Consider the following 13758-nt stretch of genomic DNA (forward strand, 5'->3'; position numbering starts at 1 on the left):
TACTCTACTCTACCCTACCCTAACCCAACCTACCCATCCTAACCCACCCTAGTCCCCATCCACTAACCTGTGTGACACTGTCTCTCATGGTGGGGGAGCGCTGCTTGCGGGTGGTGGTGGTAGCCATCGTGGTGGTTGTCTCCATGATGGTGGTGGACATGTCGGCCAGCGGCGTGGTGCTGGTGGTGTCTGTGGTGAGCACCGAGGGCACGTCGCCCACCAGCCGCAGGTTGCCCTGGGCCTGCACGTTGGGGTCGCCCTCGGCCGCCAGCTTGAGCACCTGCAGCCCGTTGTAGTAGAGGCCCGAGATCTGGCCTTGGAAGTGACGGGCCTTGTCGCCGCCACCACCACCGATCTTGATGAACGCCTGGCTGTTGAAGATGGTCAACTGTCGACCTGGTGGAGGGAGAGCAGAGAAAGGGGGGAGAGAGAGAGAGGGAAGAGAAAAGTGGTAGATAAAAAGGGGTAGAGAGGTGGGCAGAGAAACAAAAAGAGACAGACAGGAGAGAAAGAACAAAGCAGAAAGAGGAAAGGAAAGCGAAGAGGAAGACACCATCAGTCTCTGTCTCTCCGTATGCTGACCAATTCCCCACACTCACACATACAGACACAGAGTAATGAAACAACGGGGGACAGTATCCATCACATGAGGGGGATTTCCCCTGGTAACACGTTAGGGAGATTGGAACCTTGCCTGAGCCGTTCTGCTGCAGGTAGCGGCCATTACGGCTCGACTCTGGCACACGCAGGCCGCTCAGTTTCATAGCAGAGCCTGAAGAATGTGGAAACTGGCAGAGTAATAGATTGCAGGCTGTAGTAGTGGTATGACCCTGAGGCAGGGGGCTGGGTGGAGATGCATCTCATTCCCCACAGAGGTGGAATACATTGCAGGCGGTGCTAGCCAGTGTCATTGACCCCACCTCACCTGAGACACACAAATGATGAAGTGCCTCGGAGAAAAAAAATAAAAACATCCCATCCCAGAGAACGGAGACGGACGAGCCGTTTAGCCAAAATAAACCCCTTTGATGGAAATGGTTTTCATGTTTAATTCAACGGCGCTCTCTCTTCTCGTCCTCCAGTCATTACTATGCATCTGGATTGGACGGATGAGGGTTCGTCCCATTTGCATGATCCAATACTAATGTGTTACCAGGGGGGGGGGGGGGGGGTGATCTGAGGAGGTGGACTTGTTTTCATTTATTCTCCTCTTTTTCTTTGCTGATGTCAGTTCTTTTTTATTTCCCCTCTGCTTCCCTCACACTCATTTTCTCAGTGGATGGGGTGTCATACTGGGCCAATCAGGTTGCATATCAGAAGTGATGACACTTGACCTCATTCATGGGCTTCCCGGGGTTGTGGAGAGTGGAGGGAGGGGTGAGAGAGGATTACTGTCGGATATTTATTTGTAGGAAGTGGGTTAAAATGTAACTTGATGAGGTAATTACGGCAGAGAGAGAAAAGAGAAGAGGAGAAACCAAGAGAGGCCTGTCTTAATGGATTAATCAATCCCTGTTGAGAGAGAGAGAGAGAGAGAGAGGGGAAGGAGTGTGCATGCGTGTCTAATGCGTGCACAATATGTATAGTAATAATTGACATTAGGAAGATAAGATTATTTTGACATTTCTACATTATAAACTCCTAGAGGACAGACTTCAAGCCTTTAGAGGACAGAAATCCAAAATAGCTTCCATTCCATTTCAATTAGCATTACTTTTTATTATCCTAATGGGGTAACATTATTGTGTGTGTGTGTGTGTGTGTGTGTGTGTCAGCAATAAAGCCTCCAGAGAGACAGTCCATTACACATGTCATGCCATCATTAGATGTGATGACTAGGTCCTCCATGCCTGCCATACAGTATGTTGACAGAACATAGCTCCCTCTCACTCTATTATCTCTGTAAAGATGCAGTTTAACATGTTCTGTTGGGAAAGGAGGGGGAGGGGAGAAGGAGGGGAAGGGGAGAAGGAGGGGGAATGGAGAAGGAGGGTGAGGGAGAGAAGGAGGAGGAAGGGGAGAAGGAGGGTGAGGGAGAGAAGGAGGGTGAGAGAGAGAAGGAGGGTGAGAGAGAGAAGGAGGGGGAATGGAGAAGGAGGGTGAGGGAGAGAAGGAGGGTGAGGGAGAGAAGGAGGGGAAGGGGAGAAGGAGGGTAAGGGAGAGAAGGAGGGTGAGAGAGAGAAGGAGAGGAAGGGAAAATGAGGGGCAGAAGGAGAATGAGGGGAGGGGGAGGGGATAAGGAGGGGAGGGGATAAGGAGGGGAGGGGAGGGGATAAGGAGGGGAGGGGATAAGGAGGGGAGGGGAGGGGATAAGGAGGAGGGGATAAAGAGGGGAGGGGAGGGGATAAGGAGGGGAGGGGAGAAGGAGGGGAGGGGATAAGGAGGGGAGGGGATAAGGAAGGGAGGGGATAAGGAGGGGATAAGGAGGGGAGGGGATAAGGAGGGGGAGGGGAGGGGAGAAGGAGGGAGGGGAGGGGATAAGGAGGGGGGGGAGGGGATAAGGAGGGGAGGGGAGGGGATAAGGAGGGGAGGGGATAAGGAGGGGAGGGGATAAAGGAGGGGAGGGGATATGGAGGGGAGGGGATATGGGGGGAGGGGATAAGGAGGGGAGGGGAGGGGATAAGGAGGGGAGGGGAGGGGAGGGGAGAAGGAGAGGGAGAGGAGAAGGAGATTATATTGAGGATGGACAATAGGAACACACATGCATGTAGTAGGTGCACACACACACACACACACGCACGCACACACGCACACACACACACACACACACACACACACACACACACACACACACACACACACACACACACACACACACACACACACACACACACACACACACACACACACACACACACAGGAGTTTTACCATGGTCAGGTCATGTGGTCAGGAAATACTGCTGTCTCAAATGAGTTCAGCTATCAACTAGCTGAAATGTGGAATGTCCAGTAGCTATGAGGAAGCTAGGGAATACAGTACCCTGCTGAGTCTTAGCCAGTAAGAAGGAAATGCGTAGGCTGAGAAAAGTAAACTAAAACAATATTTTAAAACAGTATTCAACACCTGAGAGGTCCTTGGGGGATCCTTGAAGATGTTTTATTTTCTCCTCTACACCAGTCAGAGGAATAGATGCCCTCAGGAAGAAAGTGGAGGGAATCAGTGTTTATTTGTGAGACTGTCCGATGGAAAGGAGACGTTAACAGGGGCTGATGAAGTTATTGTTTCGGGGCCTGCCGGGTTAAATTGAAACTGACGTGTCACTTCAGAGCCAATTTGGCCTGGGAGGGTTTAGAGGAAGGGAGAGGAGAGAGGAGAGAGGTGAAGGTCTTGGCACAACTGGCAATCAGACTGCTTAATATGACACAACCAGGTGTGTGCGTGTGTGCATGACCGCTCGCATAATAACATGCGTGAGCTGTCTGAGACGTGTCATCAAGGTGACCTTTACCTGTACGTGTGATAGGTAGCCATTTGGAACAGAAGGTTTTTTCCTCTGTGTGGGTGTGTGAGTGTGTGTGTGATCTAACGGTGGACAGGGCTGGGCTGCATTAATGAGAGTTCATTGTACCAATTTGAGTGTTGGATCAGGTGTCAGCTCCCTGGTCTCCTCTCTCTTTGGCCCTTATGATGATGGGCACATAATGGCCCTAGGTTCCGGGGCCCAGGCTCTAAATGCTGGGAAGGGAGGTGACAGCCACTAGTTGGTCCTCATTAAAGCAGACATTCAGGACGATACACACTACTGCCTAAATAAAATCAGCCCTGCTGATTCTAGAGTGATGGACGTCCTTCAGCCCTGCCGACTCTAGAGTGATGGACGTCCTTCAGCCCTGCCGACTCTAGAGTGATGGACGTCCTTCAGCCCTGCCGACTCTAGAGTGATGGACGTCCTTCAGCCCTGCCGACTCTAGAGTGATGGACGTCCTTCAGCCCTGCTGATTCTAGAGTGATGGACGTCCTTCAGCCCTGCTGATTCTAGAGTGATGGACGTCCTTCAGCCCTGCCGACTCTAGAGTGATGGACGTCCTTCAGCCCTGCTGATTCTAGAGTGATGGACGTCCTTCAGCCCTGCTGATTCTAGAGTGATGGACGTCCTTCAGCCCTGCTGATTCTAGAGTGATGGACGTCCTTCAGCCCTGCCGACTCTAGAGTGATGGACGTCCTTCAGCCCTGCCGACTCTAGAGTGATGGACGTCCTTCAGCCCTGCTGATTCTAGAGTGATGGACGTCCCTCTGCACTGAAGGAACTCAAGTCACGTAGGTGCTTGCCTGATATTTATTTGTCTATCTCACAATCTCTCTTGTCTCTCTCCCTGCATCTCCTTTTCTCTCACACACTTGACATGTAGCTCTTCTCTGTCCCCAGCTTCCTCTTCCTCTATCATTAGGACATGGCTGTAGCTCTTCTCTGTTCCCAGCTTCCTCTTCCTCTATCATTAGGACATGGCTGTAGCTCTTCTCTGTCCCCAGCTTCCTCTTCCTCTATCATTAGGACATGGCTGTAGCTCTTCTCTATCATCTGTTCCCAGCTTCCTCTTCCTCTATCATTAGGACATGGCTGTAGCTCTTCTCTGTCCCCAGCTTCCTCTTCCTCTATCATTAGAACATGGCTGTAGCTCTTCTCTGTCCCCAGCTTCCTCTTCCTCTATCATTAGGACATGGCTGTAGCTCTTCTCTGTCCCCAGCTTCCTCTTCCTCTATCATTAGGACATGGCTGTAGCTCTTCTCTGTCCCCAGCTTCCTCTTCCTCTATCATTAGGACATGGCTGTAGCTCTTCTCTGTTCCCAGCTTCCTCTTCCTCTATCATTAGAACATGGCTGTAGCTCTTCTCTGTCCCCAGCTTCCTCTTCCTCTATCATTAGGACATGGCTGTAGCTCTTCTCTGTCCCCAGCTTCCTCTTCCTCTATCATTAGGACATGGCTGTAGCTCTTCTCTGTCCCCAGCGTCCTCTTCCTCTATCATTAGGACATGGCTGTAGCTCTTCTCTGTTCCCAGCTTCCTCTTCCTCTATCATTAGGACATGGCTGTAGCTCTTCTCTGTTCCCAGCTTCCTCTTCCTCTATCATTAGAACATGGCTGTAGCTCTTCTCTGTCCCCAGCTTCCTCTTCCTCTATCATTAGAACATGGCTGTAGCTCTTCTCTGTCCCCAGCTTCCTCTTCCTCTATCATTAGGACATGGCTGTAGCTCTTCTCTGTCCCCAGCTTCCTCTTCCTCTATCATTAGGACATGGCTGTAGCTCTTCTCTGTTCCCAGCTTCCTCTTCCTCTATCATTAGGACATGGCTGTAGCTCTTCTCTGTCCCCAGCTTCCTCTTCCTCTATCATTAGAACATGGCTGTAGCTCTTCTCTGTCCCCAGCTTCCTCTTCCTCTATCATTAGGACATGGCTGTAGCTCTTCTCTGTTCCCAGCTTCCTCTTCCTCTATCATTAGGACATGGCTGTAGCTCTTCTCTGTTCCCAGCTTCCTCTTCCTCTATCATTAGGACATGGCTGTAGCTCTTCTCTGTTCCCAGCTTCCTCTTCCTCTATCATTAGGACATGGCTGTAGCTCTTCTCTGTCCCCAGCTTCCTCTTCCTCTATCATTAGGACATGGCTGTAGCTCTTCTCTGTCCCCAGCGTCCTCTTCCTCTATCATTAGGACATGGCTGTAGCTCTTCTCTGTTCCCAGCTTCCTCTTCCTCTATCATTAGGACATGGCTGTAGCTCTTCTCTGTCCCCAGCTTCCTCTTCCTCTATCATTAGGACATGGCTGTAGCTCTTCTCTGTTCCCAGCTTCCTCTTCCTCTATCATTAGGACATGGCTGTAGCTCTTCTCTGTCCCCAGCTTCCTCTTCCTCTATCATTAGGACATGGCTGTAGCTCTTCTCTGTTCCCAGCTTCCTCTTCCTCTATCATTAGGACATGGCTGTAGCTCTTCTCTGTCCCCAGCTTCCTCTTCCTCTATCATTAGGACATGGCTGTAGCTCTTCTCTGTCCCCAGCTTCCTCTTCCTCTATCATTAGGACATGGCTGTAGCTCTTCTCTGTCCCCAGCTTCCTCTTCCTCTATCATTAGGACATGGCTGTAGCTCTTCTCTGTCCCCAGCTTCCTCTTCCTCTATCATTAGAACATGGCTGTAGCTCTTCTCTGTCCCCAGCTTCCTCTTCCTCTATCATTAGGACATGGCTGTAGCTCTTCTCTGTCCCCAGCTTCCTCTTCCTCTATCATTAGGACATGCCTGCATTGTGTTTGTCCTCTGCTGAATCCATATGGATGTTCTGTGTTCTAATCCATGAGGGGGGACATCCAGTCTATTTGATTGACGGGATGACACTAGTTAGCTAGCGCTGGGGGTAAGAATAGCACTAGGGACCAGGGAAACCATGTAGACAGAGAACATGAGAGAAAGAGTGATATAAAGGAAGTGATTTACAGGAGAATAAGAGGGGAGGATGAGAAATGCTGTAGAGAGAGTGAAGCGTCGTAACACTCCGGCCTCATCACGACCTTCTCTAAGGCCTCACACTTTATCACTCATTAGTGGTGCAACCAGGAAAATAGTACCAGTCCCTTGGTTGCTCTGAGACAAGAGAGGATCAGGGAAGCAATGAATGCTCCTCGCTCCATAAATGGGGCATCTGGGTAAAGGGGAAGGAGGCGTGGAGGCAATCACTTGCGACAACGGCGAATCACAGGAGAGCTTAGTGGCTGATAGCTTAGCAGGGCGGCTAGGAGGTAAGAGAGGTATTCCCGCTTCGCTTTCCTCACTGAGGGGATGTGGTAACAATCCCCTAGCCCAATGCTATGACCCCCTTGTGTAGCTGTGAAGGAGGGGTGTGCTATTTTTTTGTGTGAGGAAATGTCGAGACGGGTTGAATTGTTCTAGGTGTCGTAATCTCCCAATTGTTAACATACGGAAATGAAAAAAGATTGACTCTGCAGTTGTACCCGTTGGCGGTTGTTGTGAAATTAGTGGTTATATGGAACAACGGAATGATGAAATAAAACATTGAATACTATTCATATTATGAGATTACACATTTCCGTAAGTGATTTCTTCGGGTGTTTTTTTGTTTGTTGAGGGGGGGGGGGGAAGCCTAGGCACACTAAGATAATCAATTATTAAGATATAATGTTGATCTTGGTGCCAAATAGTGTTCCTTTGTGTATGTTATGTGTATATTGTTGTGTTTTAATATGACTAAATAACCTAGTTGATCTGCCATTTTAGCTTCTGTTTTTTTTTACGATCAAATAAACAAAACCCCAAAAAATGGAATCTACGAGGGAGAAAGACTGATGGTGAAAGAAAGATCTGTGGTTTTACAGTCATTCTTACTATCTTTATGATTTCTCTTTTTATTTCCATCGAAAATGAATGGATACGGACAGTGCTATAAGACACCCAGAGAGACTATAGCCTCTACGAGTTAACCATACGAGTTAACCATACGAGTTAACCACACGAGTTAACCATACGAGTTAACCATACGAGTTAACCACACGAGTTAACCACACGAGTTAACCACACGAGTTAACCACACGAGTTAACCTGTTGAAATAGAAGAAAGATTGCGGAATTGGGACATGGGAAAGGACAGGAGAGGGGAGGGAGACAAATGAGGACTAAAGGAAGATAACAGGCTGAGGATGGTATGTCATAGAGTCAGGGGAGGGAGGGACGAAGACATGACAGGCCTGATAAAGGAGAGGAGTGAGAAAGGGTACGAAAAGAGTGTTAACCAGGGATTATGGAAAGGGAAAAAAGGTTGAGAGAGAGAGAGTGAGAGAATAAAAAATAAATAAAGGGAGGGAGGGAAAGGAGGAAGGAGTTTGTAAAACAAAGGGAGAGAGAGTGTTGGGGAGAAGAACACAGAGAGAAGATGAGAGAGAACCCAGGGGAGAGAAAGGAGGAGAGTTACTGTAACAGAGGGAGAGATGGAGAGAAGAACACTGGGGAGATGAAAGAACCCAGAGGAGAAAGGAGGAGAGTTACTGTAACAGAGGGAGAGATGGAGAGAAGAACACTGAGAGAGAAGATGAGAGAGAACCCAGGGGAGAGAAAGGAGGAGAGTTACTGTAACAGAAGGAGGGATGGAGAGAAGAACATTGAGAGAGAAGATGAGAGAGAACCCAGGGGAGAGAAAGGAGGAGAGTTACTGTAACAGAGGGAGAGATGGAGAGAATGTGTCCCACTGATGTGCTAGCTAAATGCACGTAGGACTGATACAACTTCAGTAGATCATACAGCGCGAGCTTTCCCCTCTCCATTTCTTGTTAACTAGTCATACTGCTATCGAAGCAGCTATGCTGAGAGAAACCACAGGACTCTGCTAATGGATGCATGGGAAACCTGTTCACGTCAACTGTATCACTGCTCCACTCTCCAGTGACCAGAAGAGAATCGCTCACAGGGGCGTAGTGCATCTACATCTGTGTATCCATCCACCTCCTATGTTTGCTTGACGAGAGAAAAAAAGGACAGGGTTTTCAGATGAGCCGTCAATTAGTAGCTGAGCCCACGAAGCCGTGGAGGAGTGGGCTGTGTCCGGGGCCACGCTCGGCTGCCTTATGCACAGATTGCCTGTCTGAAGACTGAGGTAATGAGAGCAAGACTACAACCTTGATGTGGAGCGGAGGGGGTGGCTTGAACACAGCTTAGCCCCCTTCCAAGTGGCTAACGTGGGGGGGAGTGGCAGGAGGAAGGTGGGCTGTTCTGGATCTAATGGAACCCTAGTGGGAAGGATCAGAGGGATTGGAATTGGAGACGAGGACGGCTCTTTCTCTCCGACATCATTATATTACCTCTCGTTCTGATTATCCAGGAGAGAGGGAGGGACACGCGGGCACAGAAGAAGAGGCTACCATCTTAAGTGTTTGCGGTGGCGACTCGGCTAGTAGAGAGGATGGAGGGATTACCCAGGCTCCTCCACTGCGCAAGCACTGTTTGGGGGTTTTGATTGACAGAAGCTTGGAACGTTTACACTGAGAAGTTTTCATTTGGCTCTTTCCATCAGAGATTCCCTCCCTCTTCCCCTCCTCTTTTCTGGCCTTCCGAGCCAAGAGAGAATGGGGTGCGCTGCAGACAGAGTTGATTATGAAGTGGGGAGTAGTTATCTCTTTAGCACAAGGCGCTCTTTGCTAATTAAGTATTTCATTTTTAAAAAAATTCCTATGGAAAAGTAGACGATTTGGTCACGTTGTGAATGAATTGTGTTTGACGAAGGACGGCGAGGGCCAGAATGCACGTGACTGTAACGGGTACACTGGGAGTCGGGAAGCAAGTACAGGGAGTGAATCGTTTAATACATAGAACACGGTACAAAACACGAAACAGGAAAAGCATACAGACATGAAACCCAAACAGAGTCAATAACACCTGAGGAAAGAACCAAGGGGAGTGACAGATATAGGGGAGGTAATCAAGAAAATGGAGTCCAGGTGAGTGTCATGAGGCGTAGGTGCGCGTAACGAAGGTGGCAGGTGCGCGTAACGAAGGGTAAACTGGCGGCAATGGGCGCCAGCGAGGAGGAGCGGGAGTAGACGTGACAGCGACATTGGAAGAGAGCCAGGGGACATAGATAGAGACACACTGTGGTGGGTAGGTACACGGCGACTCCAGATTGGGTACAATATACTATACAGGACAGGGGTACTGGCTTTTTCCATATCTGGAGAGATCTAAGAAGTGCTGAAGAGCATATCGATGAGCTCGGGACAGACCCTATTTCTCCAGTCACTCCAGCTGCAACGATGCTGTTCCAGGCCATTTCATGGTAGGGGACAGAGAAATAACACAGCCAAAGTGCCCCATTATTTAAGCCAGGAGGAAACGGTGTCTCGCAGCCACTTAAAAGAGAAAGAGTGAATGAAAAGAGGTGAAAGAGGAGCAGGCGGCATGCGAGCCAAATAAACTCGCCATGGGCGGCCTGGAGGGGCCTGCAGGGGCCACAGAGCCGGCCCCACTGGTAAAGAATATCTGCAATAAAGCCAGGCTCACGCATGCCCTGTCTGGATGGGCGCCCAGCCAGGAGGGGTTGATTTGGGCCTTGGCTCTGGTATCGAGTGGGAGGACTCGATCATTCTCGATTAGGGAGAAAGGGGGAGCCTGAACCAGACCATTAATCACTGAACATTAAGCCTCAATCACTCACTAGATGACAGCCAGGCACCACTGTTGACACAAAGGCCTTGTGGTGTGTTGTGTTCCTCATTCACTCCCTCCCTTCCAGTCTCATCCACCTAAACAAGTCTCTGGCCGTTCCCTTCGGGTCCTTAATTGAAACGGAGGGTTTGGCATCCTCCCTAAACCCAGATGTATGCCATAATGCTCCCAGGCATTCTCCTTAAACCCAGATGTACTCCACAATTATTCTCTTCTCTCTGACTGGAATATATGGGAGTAAAGCCAGGAAGTAAATATACCCTCATTGGCAAAAAGCAGAGAACAAGGGAAATCGATTCTCACTGGTTATTTGTCATCTCTATTTTTTTCTCCCTCTCCGCTCTCTCTCCCCAGAGAGATTAGGAAACAGTCTCTCATTCTTGTTCTAGAAAAGAGGATGTGCTGTCATTGGGAGTTTGTGGTGCCAAGACTTGCGAGGATGAGAAAAAGAAAAGTGAGGGAGAGAGAGAGAGGTGAGATGGATAGAAAACAGAAGAGGATTTGGGGTGCTGGATATGAGGCGAGAGAGAGAGGGAGAGAGAGAGAGGTGAGATGGATAGAAAACAGCAGAGGATTTGGGGTGCTGGATATGAGGCGAGAGAGAGAGGGAGAGAGAGAGAGGTGAGATGGATAGAAAACAGCAGAGGATTTGGGGTGCTGGATATGAGGCGAGAGAGAGAGGGAGAGAGAGAGAGGTGAGATGGATAGAAAACAGCAGAGGATTTGGGGTGCTGGATATGAGGCGAGAGAGAGAGAGAGAGAGAGAGAGAGAGAGAGACGAGGCACAAGGGAAAAGGAGGGCACATCCGAGCGAGTTTGGTTGGATTGAGCTGCTAAAAACTTTTGAGTCTCTTATTTTCCCCCCTCCATTGAATACCTATAGGTGCTGCCATTTTGGATTTATTTAGCAGGCCCTGGGAGGGCCAGAGATGTTCTCTCTGATCTGCCTCAAAGTCTGGAGGAGAACAGAGAACAAGAGCTGCACACTGAGATGTGTGATCCAACAGCCAGCTCTGGGCTGGGGGAGATATTGTAATACCTACTAAGCTCTTCCTGCTTCAGCCAGTAAAGTCTGTTGGGAGCATTGATAAGCGTGTGAGTGTGTGTGTTACCTACCTTTTCCTCTGCTTGATTCTACTCCACACTTGACTTTAGGGGAAGTGTATTGCTCTAAGGTAGCATGCAATCTCATGCAATCTTTATGCCACAAAATAAACCACTCTTCATTCCTCTAGTTACCCCAGCTAGGTTTTACATCAATGAGAGCAAATGTTCATTCTCTGTGGTCATACAGTTCCTCAGACTTGACCACACAGACCACTTGACCACAGACTGACAATGAGTCCAGGAGACACACTGGGCTGACGTATGCTTCACTCTGGTCAAGACATCTGAAGCAATGAATACCCTCTGTGACCATTTAAGGGTTGGACCACAGTTTAACAACAGGGGTGTGTGGAGGACCAACTCTATAAGTTATATGCCGTCTGGACCAGTACAGACCAGGCAGCAATCTCCACACGATACCCTCTCTTTCATTCACACACACACACGCACGCACGCACGCGCACGCACGCACGCACGCACGCACGCACGCACGCACGCACACACACACACACACACACACACACACACACACACACACACACACACACACAAATTCAACACACAGCATTGTACATCCCACACAGTAAATATGATTGACATATCATTTAACACATTTTTGTTCATTAACAAATGGCACAAACATATTTAATGTGGGACAGTAAATGTTAAAGGGACCTTATAGTCTTGTAACTTTATGCTCAAAGAAGCACTTGTGTAGTAGCAGGGTTCATCAAAAACTTGCAACAAAAATTTGATTCAGATGCAGTGCTTAGAATTTGGTGTTCAAGTGAATTGGTTTGTTTTTAACCCTCTGAGTTTTGCGTTTCGGGGTGCGGGGAGGGGTAAGGAGAGAGTCGGGTATTCTGACACTACTTGGTCATGGTTTATGCTTAGCAAAGCACTTAGTTAGCAGTTTAGTTGTTAATATCCTGTCTATGTACCCTGTCTACGTATCCTGTCTAAGTATCCTGTCTAAGTTCTATGTTTGGGAGGAATTTAGACAGTTCCAATTGAGCTCAAACATAAGCATTTCCCTTCACCTGCAGAAAGATCTGCAAAAGAATGTGTATGCGACCAATAAAATGTGTATTTTTTTATTTGATGTTAGAGATGTTTATAACCGGGTTATGACTGAGGGCTTCTTGGCTGTGTGCTAGCTATGGCCCAGAAGGTAAGACAGATCCTCTATCTAGGAATGTTTTTGGTGTGATTGTCAATAACATACTGGCCTTCTGTTCATAGTGTTGTGGCGATGGGAGTGCTGTGGGGAGAGTCAGCCCTCAGTAATTAGTGTGGGTTGAGTTTGGTTTGCTGTTATGTGTTTAGATTCTGCTTAGTTTAGGTCTCATGAGTCATCTCTGTCTGTTTCCATAGCAAACTAACTTGAACTTTAACCCTTTGAGTTTGAACTTCCCCTCCCTCCATCATCTTCTTCTTTATTGGTACCAGTGTTTCTATACTGGTCTCCTTAGTCTTCTCTGGCGCTGTTGATTCTTTGGTACTGATTGTGACATTGTTATTTTTCCCTAAATCTGGTTGGTAAGTAATATCAAATCATCCTCATTAATGTATGATTTTTAAATATGTGTTTTTGTTCAGCTGATTCTGGTTGTGATATTCTGATTCTATCCAACATGTGAATTTGATCTATTAATCCAAATGACATGAAATGAGCAGTTTACTGGTTCTGTTTTTATCAAATGAACATGGGAAAGCTGAATTATGTTGTTTGACTCTCACATAAATACAAATGAGTTTATGTCGAATCTTTCCTCGTATACGTGTAATCACTTACAATACTATTTCAAGGAACAGCCTGCCCACAGCTAATTAGAAGATGTAAAATGTGATTAATTCATGGCACAATTAAGAGTCACACAAACGGAATACAAAACGTGGGTGACGCTTTCAGAGAACCGTAGAGATTTATGATTTCAACTCATTTCCCTCAATGAGTCATATTTGACTGTGTTGTGACGGCTGATCTCAACGCATTTGAATCTGAGTCAACTAACCAATATGCGGACTGAAACTAGCAGTCACAAAACAAGTAGCATTAAAACGTTGCTAAGAGCCCGACTCTCAGTACTTCTGAAGTATCGTTTTATGTGACTTAAAAAGGCCCACCTACACCCCATAGCTGTCGCTAGTTATCCTGCTAGGTGTGGACGGCGCATTATTGTGCTATGACAGCGAAACTAGCTAGCACTGATTTAAAATGGCTGATATTGTGGTGTGACTGTGGTAACTGTCGCCAGAGAGATGTAACGAAAGGGGGAGGAGGATTAATAAAGGCCACACCTCCGTTGGGGGAGTTTTTAGAATCCACCACCTTGCAGCGGCACAAACACACAACACAGGACAAAGACAGAGGTCGGGGATGTTTGGCACTCAAAGGGTTAAAGAGTTGTCACATTTAGTCGGTTCCAAACTGCAGATCGATCGTGCTCATTGTTGCCGGACAGAATGAGGCTGACACAACAAACTGTAGGCTTATTAGC

At 48.0% G+C, this 13758-nt stretch overlaps 1 protein-coding gene across 1 annotated transcript in view; it reads right to left on the reverse strand.

The window, feature by feature from the left end:
- The window catches only part of LOC115133629 (neurexin-2-like), a 566883-nt gene that overhangs the window by 20058 nt on the left and 533067 nt on the right, over positions 1-13758 (reverse strand). The window contains exon 13 of the mRNA XM_065021929.1: positions 68-396. Coding sequence (XP_064878001.1) covers positions 68-396 — 329 coding nt within the window. The remainder of the gene's footprint in view (positions 1-67; positions 397-13758) is intronic.

This window comes from Oncorhynchus nerka, linkage group LG8, assembly GCF_034236695.1.
Source record: "Oncorhynchus nerka isolate Pitt River linkage group LG8, Oner_Uvic_2.0, whole genome shotgun sequence".
NCBI classification, from domain to species: Eukaryota; Metazoa; Chordata; class Actinopteri; order Salmoniformes; family Salmonidae; genus Oncorhynchus; species Oncorhynchus nerka.